Source organism: Rhipicephalus microplus, chromosome 1, assembly GCF_043290135.1.
Source record: "Rhipicephalus microplus isolate Deutch F79 chromosome 1, USDA_Rmic, whole genome shotgun sequence".
Taxonomy (NCBI): Eukaryota; Metazoa; Arthropoda; class Arachnida; order Ixodida; family Ixodidae; genus Rhipicephalus; species Rhipicephalus microplus.
In genome coordinates this window covers 279,788,128-279,804,182 of record NC_134700.1, presented here as the reverse complement: position 1 = coordinate 279,804,182, position 16,055 = coordinate 279,788,128, and the positions used below count along the sequence as shown (strand labels likewise).

General features: G+C 45.4%; 1 protein-coding gene across 4 annotated transcripts in view; it reads right to left on the bottom strand.

Moving 5' to 3' along the window:
* Nucleotides 1-16,055, bottom strand: part of LOC119188263 (insulin-like growth factor 1 receptor) — a 207,870-nt gene that overhangs the window by 34,709 nt on the left and 157,106 nt on the right. For all 4 annotated transcript variants that reach the window (XM_075895933.1, XM_075895940.1, XM_075895938.1 and 1 more), the window contains exons 9-16: nt 15,609-15,756; nt 14,673-14,893; nt 13,058-13,193; nt 9,593-9,646; nt 7,406-7,569; nt 5,299-5,478; nt 3,671-3,902; nt 3,101-3,458 (exon numbers count right to left, since the gene is read on the bottom strand). In XM_075895933.1, the coding sequence (XP_075752048.1) occupies nt 3,101-3,458; nt 3,671-3,902; nt 5,299-5,478; nt 7,406-7,569; nt 9,593-9,646; nt 13,058-13,193; nt 14,673-14,893; nt 15,609-15,756 (1,493 nt within the window). The remainder of the gene's footprint in view (nt 1-3,100; nt 3,459-3,670; nt 3,903-5,298; nt 5,479-7,405; nt 7,570-9,592; nt 9,647-13,057; nt 13,194-14,672; nt 14,894-15,608; nt 15,757-16,055) is intronic.

Sequence of the window (16,055 nt, the reverse complement as noted above, 5' to 3'; positions counted from 1 at the left end):
TGCGGCTCTCAGACTTTTGGGCATAACCACCTTAAACGGGTCGCTGGACTCGTCGTCAGTGGCTATATAGTTCAGCAGGAGCCCGTCATGGTCCAGCAAAAATGAATCCGCCGGGGACTCAGCGACACACGCTGTATCAGCCCCCTAATCGCGCCCGCCGCAGAACAAGCAGCGTAACGGCGCGCCTCTCAAGACGGTTTAACGGCGCCCGCCGCAAAGCAAGCAGCGTATACGGCGCTCCGTCCCTCCGAGACTAGAAACGGATCACTCTGCTGAGCCTTCAGTAGCTCTTCGCTGCTGAAAGCGATTCCCATTCTCCCAAAATGGGGGAGTCTGGTATCGCGCCCACTCAGGACCGCAGCAACCGCCGCGTGAGTCGGCGTTACGGGTTCACTCTCGGCCTCGTGGCCTTCGGAAAGCTCCCCCGCTCGGCCGCTTCGCGGTGCGCCGCTTACCTGGTTAGCAGCCAAGGTTTGTCCGCATGGGGACTCACCCTTCTCGCCGAATGGCGGCGAAGCTGCTGTTTCGCCCCCGACGCTTGCATGTGCTGAGGCACCGCGAGCGGCCGTCGCACCGAAATCCAGGTTCTCGGCAGACAACAGGGGGCACGGGATAGCGCGTCAGCTACCACGTAGCGGTGTATTCACCACAAAAAGGGATGACGACACAGCCGAGCGCCGAAGCGCGCCCGTCGATAGAGGCGGTGGCCTCTTGGTGCAACGCGGCATGCCACGAAGCAGACATAACGTTCGGGTAGGGCAAGAGGCCCATTCCGAAGCGACGCGCCATCTCCAAAGGGAGCGGCTAGGCGCCCCGTGTCGTCACCGCAATAGGGGGTGCCGACACGAACGGGTGTCGGAGGCGCTTGTGCGTAACGTTCGGGTAGGGCAAGAGGCCCATTCCGAAGCGACGCGCCATCTCCAAAGGGAGCGGCTAGGCGCCTCGTGTCGTCACCGCAATAGGGGGTGCCGACACGGACGGGTGCAGAAGGATTCCCGTCCATAGAGGCAATGGTCTCCGTGTGCAACGCGGCATCCGCTAAAAGGGACAGCGGACAAAAGTCCCGCGAAGCAGCCATGTTGCGACGAGCCCGAATCGCGCAGGCGAACTGACTCGCTAAGAGCAATCAAAAGCTAGAGCTTTTGATACCGCGTTGGACGCCAGTGTGGTGTACACGTATCCCGAAGGAGTACGGCCACCAGCGTGGGTCCAGTCTTAGCGAGCCGCAGGGCACGCGTTAACCGTCGCCGTGGCGGGAAACACGATACTGCTCAAGTCGCAACACTTTATTGTGGCAACACCAAACGCAGTACAGCCCGTTGCAAAAAGGCGCGGCGGGAAAGCAAGTAGGCTTATCCACGCCACGGGCACAAAGTACTACACAGGGGTGCCACGAGCACGTCTCCGCGGTAAAGGTAATCCACGGAGACACCGGGACAAAGGGGGCCCGGTTGCTCGAGCGAGGGCAAAGGCGCTCGCGTTGGCTTCGGAGGGAGACGGGTCGGCGTAGCTAGGCCACGCACTAGGACACCGTACTGCCCTTCGGCCGTGAGTACGCAGCGGGGCAACAAAAGGTGAGCGTTCGCATCGGGTGCGAGGCGCCGTCAGCGAAGTCCGACGAGCCCCGAGCGACGGGACTCGACAGACGGAAAAGAATGCCTTGCTCACCGTTTGAAGTCCCGGACTGTACTCACCGCTCCCGACGCAGCGCGCGAAAACCTCTTGCGAGTCCCCGCGTGCGGCGCCACAGTCAACATCCGCTACCGGGTGAGGGAGTTAAACGTCACTCCGCCCTTCCCAGCGCGGCTGACGGCAAAGGAGGGCAGACATGTCGGGACATGAGAATGGCAGGAAAGGCGGTAAAGCCCGCGCAAAGGCAGCGGGCCAGCCTCAATTCCCACAGCGCTGAATTCAAGATGATCACAAGTGGAGAATGGTTACAGTGATTGAAATAAACAACAGAAGCACATGTCATAGAAATTAGGCACTTGCTGCTAGAGCTGTGCAGCAAAAAGGTTGAAGGATGACTGGGAAACAACTTCGTTACTAAGGTTACTCCATTCGGTAATTGTTCTAGGGAAGAACGAATACTTGAATGTGTTATTACGGGTGGAAAATGGGGTTATTGTAAAGGCATGCCTCTGCCGTGTGGTATATCTTGTGGACAAATGAAGTATATGTGATAAGTCTAACTTAAAATAACCTTTAACTAACTGAAAGAAAAATTTCAATCTCAATACTTTATTTCTTTGTGTAGGTGTTGGGAGGTTAGCTTTTGCTAATAAACATGTTACTGAAGTACGACCAGAACTGTTATAAATAAACCTAACAGCTCTCTTTTGAATTTTTTCCATTTCGCTGATATTTTTTCTGGTGTAAGGGTACCAAATTATGGATGCAAAATCTAAACTAGGTTGAACAATTGCATTAAATGCAACAAGGCGAACGGCGGGAGTGGAGTGCTTAAGAGCTCGTCTAAGATAAAACAATTTGTAATTGCACGAGCTTATTACAGTGTTAATATGTCTAGTCCAGTTAAGGTCATTCGAAATCCAAAGACCAAGGTACTTGTAGTGTTGTACCTCCTGCAAAAAAACATTATTGGCTGAATATGCAAAATGAAGAGTGTTACGTTTGTGAGAAATTTTAATGAAAACGGTCTTTTTAAAATTAACTGACATCTGCCATTTATCGCACCAACAAATGACCTTTTGAAATGCACCGTTTAAATGAATTTGATCAGCATGGTTTTCTATTCCCAAGTACAGAATGCAATCATCCGCATATAACTTAACTTTTACAGGTATATCATGTGATATATCATTTATAAACAATAAAAAGAGGAGGGGTCCGAGCACAGAGCCTTGGGGAACACCCGAGTCAACCGGTACTGTACGAGAACAATGGTCATTGAAAGAGACGTACTGTTTTCGATTCGAAAGATAACCTGAAGTCCAATTTAGAAGCTGAGTATTCTTAAGAATTAAATCCAATTTGAAGAGTAATTTATTGGGAGACCAATTAGCCCACCTATACGCCAATTAGCCCACCTATACCCTTCTATACCGTAACCGTTTAACTTTCACTGGATCGCACTCACCCGTATTGAGTAATCCGTGAAGTGGTGCAGCCCTTCTTGCAGCATCTGTGTCTGATTAGACACCCAGGCACAAAAGTGGTGCTCCGATGAGGATGCATTGCCGTTAGACGAGTCGCATGCGTCGAAGACGTCCATCTCTTTGACAGAGGAGCCTCCGTTTTGTAAGCCAACTGCAGCAGCAGGTGAGCTCAAGGGTGTCGGAGGGAGCGCCGACGAGGGCAGAGACAGCGGCGATGGGGAAGTGGTGATTTCCGCAGTACTTGCACTCTCTCCCTCCAGGCCGTTGCCAAGCCCTGCCTCACTCCCTCCTTGCAGGTACGAGCGCTTATGCCTTTCTGTTGCAGCAATCGGGTCTGGTCTGAAGAAAGAGAAAGGAAAAACTGAGGGCTCCTTTATGTGTTACAGGGGCCCCTTACAAGGCACGACAGCGAATTTTGCTAAAAAACCTTTAGTTTCAAGGTGCAGCTAAAGTATTGCTGAATTCTTCAAGTGCATAAATTATCACACTGCGATTGTTGTAATGGTGAAGTGCATCTAATGCGATTCTCCCAAATTTAGAAGAGTGCATACCTTCTCAGAAAGACAACGTTATGTATGGCGTCCTCAAAGCTTGCCCGATCCTCAACTTCTTCTTCATTGACCTCACGGTCCTGAGGGAACAGGCAAGGTGGGCAGGTGTCATTCGATGGTGGCTTGGCAGGTGAACTGTCAGGGGACTTGACTATTGGTTTTTCGGCAGGCTCTGACGGTGCGGGGGCTAGTGGATCTTTGCCGTCTGACTTGCCCCGAATTCCGAGTGCCGCTGCGCTCAACAGAAAACACGCAAACTAAATTAGATGTGGCACATACTACCCTGAAACAAAGCTAGAGCTACCACAATGGCGGATTCTTTCTGGCCATCTAAAATCCTTCTATGAACACAAAGTGCTGTGCATTAAGCCTCACTGGAACAACTGCCATAGCCAAGAAACTAACTCGTGTTCTCCACAACACCAAGGAGTCACCGTGGCAAGTAAAAGACAGATACAGTGTCACTTAATCATCTCGTGTGATGCTAGCGACGATCGAGCTCCTACTAAATGAATCACAGCTAAAATTTAGCCCAGTGGACAATGAGACACTTGTATTAATCTTTACTTACTTCTAAGAGCAGATGATGTAGCCTTACTTCAATGGTTTTTGAGGAAAGTAGTGCACTTAGCAGCCACAAGGGCATTCTCTTTTGATGTCCGAGAAAGCCACTATAAAATAATTCAAACCAAGTCGTGCCAGACACGAATCAAGAGTTGGCTGTGGCAGTCAAACGCAGGAGAGCTTTCATTATAGTGCTGTGTTTTACAGCCCTCTTACTGCCTGCTGAATGGTATGTGTGATATACGCGTAAAATACTTAACGTTAAGTCCCAGGCAAGCGCCCCTACCGAAGAAAGTGCCCCTCTCCCCCCCCCCCCTTTTTTTTTCCTGGAGACTTGAAGTATGTGTCAATGAACCACTCAAACATTTTTTTTATCCTGTTCTCAGCTACACAATGTTGCAGCTGCACTTTTCCTAGTAATCCAAGTTTTGGGAATCATTGAGTATGTGCATGATTTTTTAGTACGTTTATAGTGTGCTGCCTTGGAGCTGCATTCTCAGTTGTCCCGAACAGTCTAACACTTGAGAAACCTTACTCCTCACTTGTTATAACGCATGAAATTTCACACGAGAAATCCGTCTGGTTCCGTAGAACGGTAAGTGCACGCATGTTCAACAAAACATTTCTTTAGAAGAACAGGTGCCCATAGAGGGTCTTCTGCCACCATGCTGAATTTTTTTTCTGCAACCGAACAAGGGCCCTCTCTCCAAATCTCGTCCAATTATATTTCACCAAAGGAGGGGAACACTCGCTCGGCACGTTTTGGTAAAATCGACTATTGAACCTTATTAATAGTTCAAAAGCTGCTCTTTTTAAACAAACTCAGAAGCACGTCTGAACAGTGATATGATGTCAGTGAATTTGCAATAATTCCTAGCTATCTGTCCAAAAGCAACCTTTTTATTTTTTCAACCTTCAGCATTTTTATCTACACGTGCATGCGCGCGCGCGCACGCACACACACACACACACACACACACACACACACACGCACACACACACACACACACATCAATAGGGATGCCTATTGGCAATAATCACAACAGTAAAAGTACGCTACTCACGGTCAATGCAATAGTCTCGGCTCTCGCCCAGGTACTGGTGTTGAGGAGCACTGGGCTGGGCTATGCCCACTATTCGATAGTACCGTACATCCCCATTGGGGTGCTTTGGTGGCGTCCAGCTGATGAGAAGTTTTGAGTCTTTAACAGGATGTGCTTTCAAGTTCTGAGGCTGGCTTGGTGCTGAAACACAATAGAACCAAGAAAGGCAACACTGCTTAGAGAGCAAAAAAAATTTAACAGTAACGAAAAAAAAATTTTTTTTTTTGCAGAGACCATTTCAATGATTATGAAAGCACAGGCAGCTTTTAATTTGCTTTTTGAAAATAAATATGCACTAATGGCACATATTTATCACACAGAAAACATTTCTGTAGTGACTGTTACCTTATTACACAATTTTATGGACCACAATGCAGTCAACTTGAACATACACTGCAACATCAGGGACAGTATGCAGGGGAAACCATCATAGCTGTAATTTGCCGATTAGTGTGGTTGTCACACCTTTCCTTTCCAGGTTTCGCAAAAGTGTTCTTCCTGATTTCCGGCTAGTTTTCTTCTTTTTTCCTGCAGGCATGAATTGTACTCACCCAGCCTCCTTTACAAAACCAAACCAAAGTGGCTGTTATGTTCACAGCAGCCCTTACTCAGTATTTTATGCATGCCATGCCACTTGCTGCTATTTAGGATTGGATAATGAGCCCATTTGTTAATCATGCCATGTTTGGTGCCATCAATGGCATTGGAAATATCTGCTATTTTAAAGCTCATCACAATCACATCAAACAGTGCTGCATATGACGCGCTAAGGATGCATAAATAAATGAATGGCAACGGTGCCCTCCGAATTCATTCAGTGGGGATTGTTTCGTAGCTTCCCTGAGCCATTTGCTCTGTGCAGTGGCATGAACTGGCCTGTTGACAAGAAGCGACAAGAACAAGTATGCAGTGCGCAAAAATTTGTTGGGCTGTGCACGACATTGAAGCAATACACTAGGAATAAATGAATAACAAACTAGAAGTTCAATTCAATGTCAAAGTAAATAGAAATTTTTCAAGTAATTTTGAACCAAACGGTAGGAGTAGTATTTATCGCATATTTTAGAAAACCCAGTTAACTTCTACAATATTTCAAGAATTAACAATAAACATGTAAGAGGATCATCTTTTTGGTGTAAAGAAGTTGAAGCACATTCAAACAGTGGCAGGATTTGAATAGAAACAGGGTCTCCTTTTTCGACTCCTTTTTCCCCCAAGCAATAACACTTTGGAATCGCCTTCCCGACACCATTGTTGCCACACCTGACCGCACATCATTCCGCGCAAAATTGGAATCCCACTTTGATTCCACCCATTAACCCGTGGCTGTAAATATATTCTAGCAACGTACTGTATGTATAATTTGCTTGTGCCTAGTTGTTTGTACTCTGATTCCCAGCCAAAGCGTTTCCTTTGTGTGTTATTTGATTCATTTTTCTTGTCATTTTTGACCAAACTACCATATTAGAACTGTACTGTTTATAATAATTTGTTCAACATGAATTATACACACTCACAGCGTATTTTTTGCCCCCCCTTATGTAATGCCCTCGGGCCTTTAAGGGTGCAATAAATGAAATGAAATGAAAATAATAAGCAGTAAAACAGGTAAAGTTTTAAAATTTGCTATACTTAGTGCATATTAGCCATCTTAATACTTTTAAACTTTAAGAAAAAGGAAACTGATTGAGGTGCAGTGAATACAAACATTTTAACCTTGACGTGTGATTTCACGGCAGTGAGGATTTTCCTTGACAAGGTTGTTTCATGGCAGAGTAGTCGCATGCCACAGTGAAGCCACTTTTTAATGGTGGTTACATGCAGTCGATGGCACATCTATTTATTCATTTAGAATAATTTTAACTTGCATTGAAGCATATTAAAACACTGCAGTATTCATTAAAATACTCGACATGCTCGAATATTCAGCTATCCCTATGCTGTATTATCACCTCGGGAAATTTTTGGTCAGCCCAGTATACACCGCACCACGTACACAAGAGTAGAAGCAAACTTTTTCGTTTCCAGTGCAACAGCTGCTGAGATTGTAACTATGAAGTGTTCTCACATGCAGGAAGGGTCTTGAAGTAGAAGATGTCACTCTGTGCCCCTTGTGTTGAGGTTGTCGTGAACAGCGTGTAGGCCTTGACATAGACAGCATATTGCGTGAACGGCTTTAGGTGTGCAATGATCTGGACATCAACACCTACTTCTGCATCAACCATCTTCCACCTAAAGTAGAGAGAGAGAAAAACTGTTAAAAAAAAAAGGAAGACGACAGGCCTGCGCAGAACGCACAGCACACTCTCAGCAAAAGCTGGAAGAGCGGCCTTTTTTTAAATCAAGCTTGTGACACCCATTACCTGCATGTTACCCACTACACTATAAATCATCATAATTTTCGTGTCATGGCAAAGCGCCCACTATGCCATTATTCGCAATTCTTCGAAAAAGCATGGTACCCGCTACACACTAGTAAGAAATTATGTCAACTTTGTTGATGCAGTGGCTGACGATAATGAAGAATTACGTCAGAGGCTTTAGTAATGAGTTGGGGCATTCAATTACCCACTCATTACTCAATTCACATTTTGTGATGCCTGGTTGTTACTTCGCTGTTCTAAAACACTTTATTACACAAGTTAATGTGATTCATTAACCAACAGGAGGCACACGTAGGATCAGTATGCAATCAGTTTCAAGCACCGCTGTAGCTCCGTGGTAGAGTTCGGGGCTACCACGTGGAGGGCTCGGGTTCAATTCCCAATTTGTCTTCGGTATTTTCAGTTTATTGGGGTGCTTCTTTTTGTTATTTCGCATAATAGTGGTTACAGACACCTGCGGCGGAAGGGGACAACTACGGCACCAGAATTTGCCCTTGTTGTGATTTCACATCAGCATTCCCTGTAAAAACTATAAAGTAAAAGCTGGAACTAGGTAAACAAAAACAAAAAACTCATAAAAACCATTTCTACCATTGACCTCATAAGCAACACGTCCCAGATTAGGCTGCGCTTTAATGCACACACAGACAAAAAAAAATATCTGGCAGAAACGAACCATCAACGTTGAATATTTCCTCCCTTTTCTAGCGTCCGTTCTGTGTGTGTGTGTGCCACATTTTGTCGAAAATGAAGGAGTGCCAAATTGACCAATTGTCCGTGCCACTGCTTATGCAGTAACACACCTCCAAATCACACAGCACACACAGTTTATTGAACTTGCGTTACAGACAGTCGAATGGGGCATCATTACTGTTCGACCTCATGGCTTTTCAGCCGTACGCATGGTGCTGCTGGAGGCATTCCAGCCATCTGCAAGCAAGCCGTGCATGTGTGTATGTATTGTGACAGCACGACAATGCGAGTGCTCCTCCGCTCTGTTGTCGCACGCATTGTACAACCTTTCTTAACTGTTTGGTGTGAAACCGAGGTTAGGCACTTGCTTACCACGCAGTCGATCAACTACAATTTCTCAAGTTAACCTAGAAATTTTTTTACATGATTATCATAATGAGGCCATAGACACGGCACAAAGCAAATTAGGGTAAAAGAAAAAAATCCTATTGTATGTAATTATACACTCAAACATCATTATAATGAAGTTACAAAAATACTTTGTTACATCTAAAAATTCATTACGAATGGTTATTTGTAGCACTGTATCTATAACAAAACAATTCTTCACTTACTTCATTATTACCAATACTTCGTTATATTTGTGTTCATCATATGAAGCTTTGAGTGTACACCACTTGGATGATTTAGCATTTGGAAACAAACTAGGCTCACACAGCCTCACGAGGGCTGTTGCCTTATCTCGTTAAGCCTTACTAAAAGCAGGCAGTAGTGTCGAGCAGAGCATGGCCTCAGGACCAACCAGCTCTGGCTGCACAAGAATTGAAGCTCATTGCGAGAAAAACTGTAAAGTAAAAACAATTTTGCACAAAAGCAACATACAACAATCTAAATTAAAAAAATATTCCAATATTAACTTTCCCTCCATATCTACCTTGTACAGGAAAGAGGGAGAAACAAAGGGGATAGCTAGGGAGGTCAACCAAGCACGTGCTCACTTGAATTGTACACTTCGAGAGCGGAAGGTTATAATGAAGCTTTCATCTTTCATAAGAAAAGTATGTAGCAATTATAAAAACTCCAGATGCAAATTAGATCTCGATCCAAAGATGCAAGAGACTTTATTATTAAACCATTTTGCCCCATAAAAAAAGAGAGAGGCTAGAAGCCATACTCACACATCTCCTTTGCAAGCATCCCGACCATCATAGAGTGTCACGTTTTGAAACGGGCTGTAAAAAAGCAGAAAAAGCAGTGTGGGAACAAAAGTGACTGGAAGCTAAACTTCTTTGTTTAAGGGGAGATGCGGGTCGAAAAATCGCGTTTTTTGCGAAAATTTCCACTTTTGAGATATTGCTTCTAAAATCACTTTTGATCATTCAACTATCATTTCCCCAAAGGTCATAGCTGAATTCAAACGAGAAAGTGGTAAAAAGTCGATCTGCGCTAGTGAAGGTAGCTGCCGAAGTCGCGAATTCACGCATCCGACGGCTATTTTTGAAAATCCGCCACTCGGCAACACGATGACGTCCGCCATCGGGGTTTGTTCGGTGGTGTAGATCAAGGCTCCTTCTAGTGTACAGGCGTCCCCCTAGTTTCGTATTTTAGTGAGGAATTTCACAAAACAGTCGTTTCCAAGTCGGTTTGCAGCCAAGCTGCAGCCGCTTCGCGCATCTCTACCGGTCACATGGTACGCTACCGAGGCCGCCATTGGCTACATCTGATCGGCCTCGCTCGCTGAGCGCTTGCGACGATCGGCACTTGCCGTGCGTTTCTACGTTTTTCCGAGTTCACCATGGATAACTCGAAGAAGCGAGACTTCCGAGCATGAAAGTTTGCAAGCAAGAACAAGTACCAAGGGCGTCGACGTAAACCGAAGCGCAAAGCAGCGGTAGAAGAATGCGAGCCGCGGGCCACTAGGCCTAATCAAGGCAGCGGGGATACGGCGGCTTGCGGGAACTTTGACGAAATCGACGCCGCGATCAAGTTCATCAGCGCATCAGAAAAAAAGATTGAACAGTTCGAAAGCGAAAGAACGAAGAGTGTTTGTGGCTCTGTGAGCGGAGTATTTTGTGACATCGGCGCACTGACATCGATGGTAAGCCGTGCTGTTTGTCCAACATGCCACACCGCTGGACTCGTCGTTCGCGACACCGCAAGTAAACGTAAGGGCCTCTCTTCGTTCCTCGAGCTGCACTGTGATAACAGTGAGTGTCCTGAGTCAGTGGTTTCTGCCGCGCATAGTTCGCGGCGTGTTCTGCCGGAAAGACAGCCCACCGATGCCGGTGATGACTGGAGCTACCGAAGCGGCAGCTCGCGTGACAGCTTCGCTGTCAATGTGAAGGTAGTTGTGGCTGCGCGTGCAATAGGCATTGGGCATGAACAGCTGTCGCGTTTTTGCGCTATTCTTGGACTGCCAATACCTATGCATCATAAGACTTTTATTGCAATTGGCAAAAAAGTTCATGCTGCAGCTACCAAAGCTGTGCAAGAAAACCTGGCGAAAGCGCGGATGATAACTAAAGAGAAAGTGGATGGGGCTGATGTTGCTGTCATGTATGATGGCACATGGCAAAAAAGAGGGCACAAGAGCCACAATGGCATCGGCACTGCTGTGTCTGTGGACACTGGTTTGTGCCTAGATTTTGAAGTGCTATCGAATTACTGCCTTGCCTGTAGCCGGCACCAGGACTTGGGTGATGAGGAAGAAATATGGCAAGCATTCCACACACCTGTCTGCGAAAAAAATACAGAGTGCTCCTCTCATGCCATGGAGACTGAGGCAGCTTTGCGCATATGGGGCAGGACATCCTCATACACAACACCATTGCGCTTCACCAAGTTCCTCAGTGATGGGGACAGCAAAGCTTATACCGCTGTCGCTGAGGCCAAGGTATATGGTGAAGCTGTTGTGGACAAGGAGGAGTGCACAAACCATGTGGCCAAGCGTCTAGGCACTGCACTTCGGAAACTGCCAACAAGACTTCCACGAGGGGAAAAGCTGACAGATGGCACAATTCAGAAGCTGCAGAACTATTACCGTATTGCAATCACAAACAACAGAGGTGATATTCTGAAAATGCATCGTGCCATCTGGGCCTCATATTTCCATTCATCATCGAGCAACACAGCAGGCAGCCACCGATACTGTCCAGAAGGGGCGACTTCCTGGTGCAAGCATAGGCGAGCTGAAGCGCTTGGGGAGGCCCCACCCGACCACACACCAATCTTGACCAAGGCTCAAGGATTGGCTGTGCTTCCCATTTACAAGCGGCTCACAGATGAAAAGTTGCTGGTGCGTTGTATCCAAGGGAAGACCCAAAACGCTGCAGAATCTTTGAACAGCAAAATCTGGTTGTTGTGTCCGAAGACTAAGTTTGCCTCCCGGACAACAGTGGAAACTGCAGCTGCTATGGCCGTGTTGTGGTTCAATAAAGGACATTCAAGCTTTGAACACGTGCTAGAGGAGCTTGGTGTAGTCCCACCAGATCAACTGATCACCCTGGGCCAATCCCGCGACCAGAGGAGAATCGAAAGAATGTCTGCGTGTGAAACAGCCGAGGCAAGGGCCCATCGGCGGAACGTGGCAAAGAAAGCGCGCCTTGATGACTCCCTTCTCAAGCGGCGAGAAGGATCCACATATGGAGCAGGACAATTTTAGGTGCTCTAGCTGTGTCCCTTCTATGATATCACCAAGTTTTGTGCAAATCGCACTGTGTAATCATGAGTAAACATATTTACAACATTCAAATGCATTTTTCTCGATTTCCATTTTGAGGTAATTCTCTCATCTTGTGCACAATCTTTTTTAGGCATAAAATAGTCCTATCTTGATGAAATTTTGCACAGAGCTTAATCAGCCACTCTAGAATACAAGTATCTACTTTAGGTTGCATTATACATCACAGATTTTTTGTTACACAACTTGATACACTGATAGAGAGATGTAAAATATGCATTTAGTACTTTTAATTTTTTTTTTTAATGTAGCAAATAAATTTTCTGTTTGAGGTACTTTTCTGTATTGTACTGCTCAAGTGCAGCAGAATGAGCCATTTTGCAATTCTGTGTGAAAATTTTTAGTAAGCTTTATTATGTGCACAAAAAACACTATATTTTGATATCAAAGTTGTAGTAACTCCGGAACTACTATAGCTATCAAACAAATAATTGCAGTTATGAAATCAGCACTGCAAGCTTTACTAACACCTAAAATTTCAAGGAGCTGGGTTATGAAATAAAAAAAAACCTTTTTCGAGTAGCATCTCCCCTTAACTATTGTTTGCCACTTCTTATGCGACCTGTCATCAAGCAAGACAGAATCTCGCAGGAATACAGAGACTTGCGGTGATGAAAAGTGGTTAAGGAGGCTCCAATACAAGCTTTGACCATGGGACCTCCTTCTGTATAATGAGTGCCCGTCACATTACCCAAATCTTAATAATCGAGTTCCAATTCCGAACAAACCACGCTGCTGGAGGCCATGTTTTGACGAACGGCTCATCTTTTGTCAGAGCAGGCAACACTTTTACTGGGGCTATTGTACATCTCACCAATGACAAATAAAAACTCTTCTTGCTGCTGGCTCTAGCAACATCGCTCAATTTATCACTGTTCGAAAAGCACCGTTGTTCAACACTTACGCTTCCCGGTAGTACACCACATAGCCAAGAAGAGACCGCTTATCGTAAATCACTGCTTCAAACTGCAAGGACCAGTTGATGACAGCAAACTTGTTCCCCACTTTGCTAAGCGTGGCGTTAATCTTGTGAACATCACCTGTGACAAGAAGCAATGGCCAACAATGTGCATAGTAAGTGAACCAGTAGCAGTATCCATGACTGCACTACAAGACACTACAGGTTTCAATACTGTCCCAAAAAACATTCAAGACGCATGCATCAGATCAGTCAAGCCTTGCCTACTGCGAGCAACCACGTAATCTTGCTGATACCAGACACTGCGGTAGGTTTTAAACTCAAATGCATGTAGTTTTGAAACTGCGGTACAGCACTGATATAACAGTCGTATGTGCAAAATAAAACTACTTTGTTATATCGAAAACTTTGTTGCACTGAAGTTTTCGTTTTACAATTAAGCGTATTGTGTGACGCGTACCTTCAAGATTCCCATGTGGCTATATTTTACACAGGTGCATGCGTGAAAAGATTACAAGCGACCTTATGGACGACATAGGGAAAATTAGAGATGAGAGCAGTTTAGAAACAGACAAAGATCATTAGCATTGTGTGACATTGTAGCAAGTGCAAAAAGGGCATTGTTGTTGAGCACGAAATGAAAACTCAGCGACGCTGCACATGAACGGCCAACCTACTACTAGACATCCAGGACATAAAGACAACCTATGATTGATTTAATTACATAGGGGGCACTACGGAGGATGGATTGTTAGAAATAAGTATATTGAGAGGTCCTGCAGGCTTTAACGAACCGGGCTCTAGTCACCTGTGACAGGTTGCTAAGATCTTGTCTCAATAGCGCTTTGAGAGCACACTGGAAGGCCAAGATTTCATCGGCACAGCGCGATGGCCCATCTCCACCACATTTATTTTTTGTCTATTTTGAACTTGGTATAATAACTTGCCGAAATTCGCCCTTAGTGCGACCTGCCAGGGTACTGCATTGGTATCCTACTGTGCTGCCAAGCTCAAAAATGACTGTCCGATTCTCAACCATAGTGACCACACTTCAATAAAGGCTAAAACATCTGTGCACTTCATTTTAGGCATACAGAAAAGACCGCTAGGTTGTGAAGTGTGTTGCACAGTTTCCCACTACAGTGTGCTTAATATTCTTGCCATAGTGTGATGAGGTTTATTAAAGTGGCGAAGTCGCGACGAGGTCGCAACGAAAAAGGACCGTACAACAAGGCTGGCAAAAGCGGCACAGACTCTCGCGCAATCAGAACGGGAGGCTTTCGTCCTCTTTCAAGGCGCTTACACGCTTGTGCATCTGCTCCACTAAAATAGTTTTGACTCATAAAACCATCGAATATAATTCCCTATTTTGCTTCTTCAAAATCAGAAGCCATATTGTATCATGGAAACTGCGTCACAAAAGTATGTCGTTAGAAGGCGGGAAAAATGCACTCCAATGGAAGCAAGAAACGAAAATGAGAAAAGCTTGAGACATCATTAAGTCGAAATCCGACCACATGTGCATCTTTTCGTACATGCATTTGTGTGGAGCATGTTTTCGAGTGCTCGTTTTTTTAGTTCTTGCATAAAGGGCACTCACATGCTGCCCGATCTCCGTTGGTGTGCGGCGATACGTCATGGTCGCTCCACTCCTTGATGTTTGTGTGCTTCTTCAGCTCCCCAATTCGACTGATGCACAGCTTGGGATTGATGTGGAAGAACACCCTGCCATTGTTCAGGGTGAGCGTGCGGTTGGATGGCTGGCTTGACCAATCCCAGAGTAATTGCAGGTTCTGGTTGTCCAGGACGATGAGGGAGTAACTAGGTGAAATGAGATTAAAGGTGCAAAGTCTTGAATAAACAATAACCCAATACAGCTGAACCCCTTTAAAAGAGACATGCACCTGGGAGTTCTTGTTCCTGATACGAGGAGATCCTTGTTTTTTGATCAAATCCAATTTCCATTTTGGGCATAATGGTGCTTCTTATTACCTAACCAGTGTCTTCTCACGTCAGTGTCTCTTATAATGGGGTTCAACTGTACATGCGCACAGACGACAAACTTGGGGGATGAGCAGAACACAAAACCTGACATTCAGATCGCTCAAAATTTTAGGTACGACATGGCTTGATACAAATTTAAGCAACAAAAACTAAGGGCTTTATATACTCAATTGTAATGAAACCTTTTACTTTCGTGACTTTCATCACTTGATAAAGTTGATCTTCTTTTTGCAAAACAAATATTCTACACCCTGCAACTCTTTGATTACGCTGACAGCCTGTTCCTAAACATTCCAATTCACTCCATAAACAAGCCGATCGAAGTCAGAATCAGTTTCATGTTCAAATCAACACATTTTCATCCTGTTCATTGTGCCACAGCATGCCGTGGCCTTTTCACAACTGTGGGCGGCACATTTGAGCTGACAATCATGCGGGCCTCAAATAACTAGCATGCTGCTTCATGTGGTCCCTGCGATTGACAACTCTCTCAGCCTCCACAGAAAGGGGAGAGACAACATATGTGGCTTACTATGTTCTGTCAAGTGCCTTGCCGTGGATGATCCGAAGCTTCTTCAGAAAGTTCAGGGAGATGAGCTGGTTTGATCGGGTGACCTTGAGGTAGTCTCTGATCTCCTCTATCATATCCAAATTGGTCTCCAGCTCCTTCATTATGTTCCCTGCATAAAACAATGGCACGAGAAACTTAGGGGTCTGAAAATACTAGAATATACGAATATGAATCAAATTCCAACTTGTCAAATATTTCGATTCGCAAATTATTTGACAAGTACGATCGACGGGATCGGTACGAGAGAAAGCAGAAGAGTGCATGCTTGCTCATACAAGTTTCCTGCCACTGAAGGAGGTCTTTTCAATTATGTGCAAATGCTTAATTCATCTGGTATCGCCGTATCGAGAGAACCAGTTTCTCCCAACATTATCGAGAGGAGCTTCCAGAATATGGGGCATTCAAATC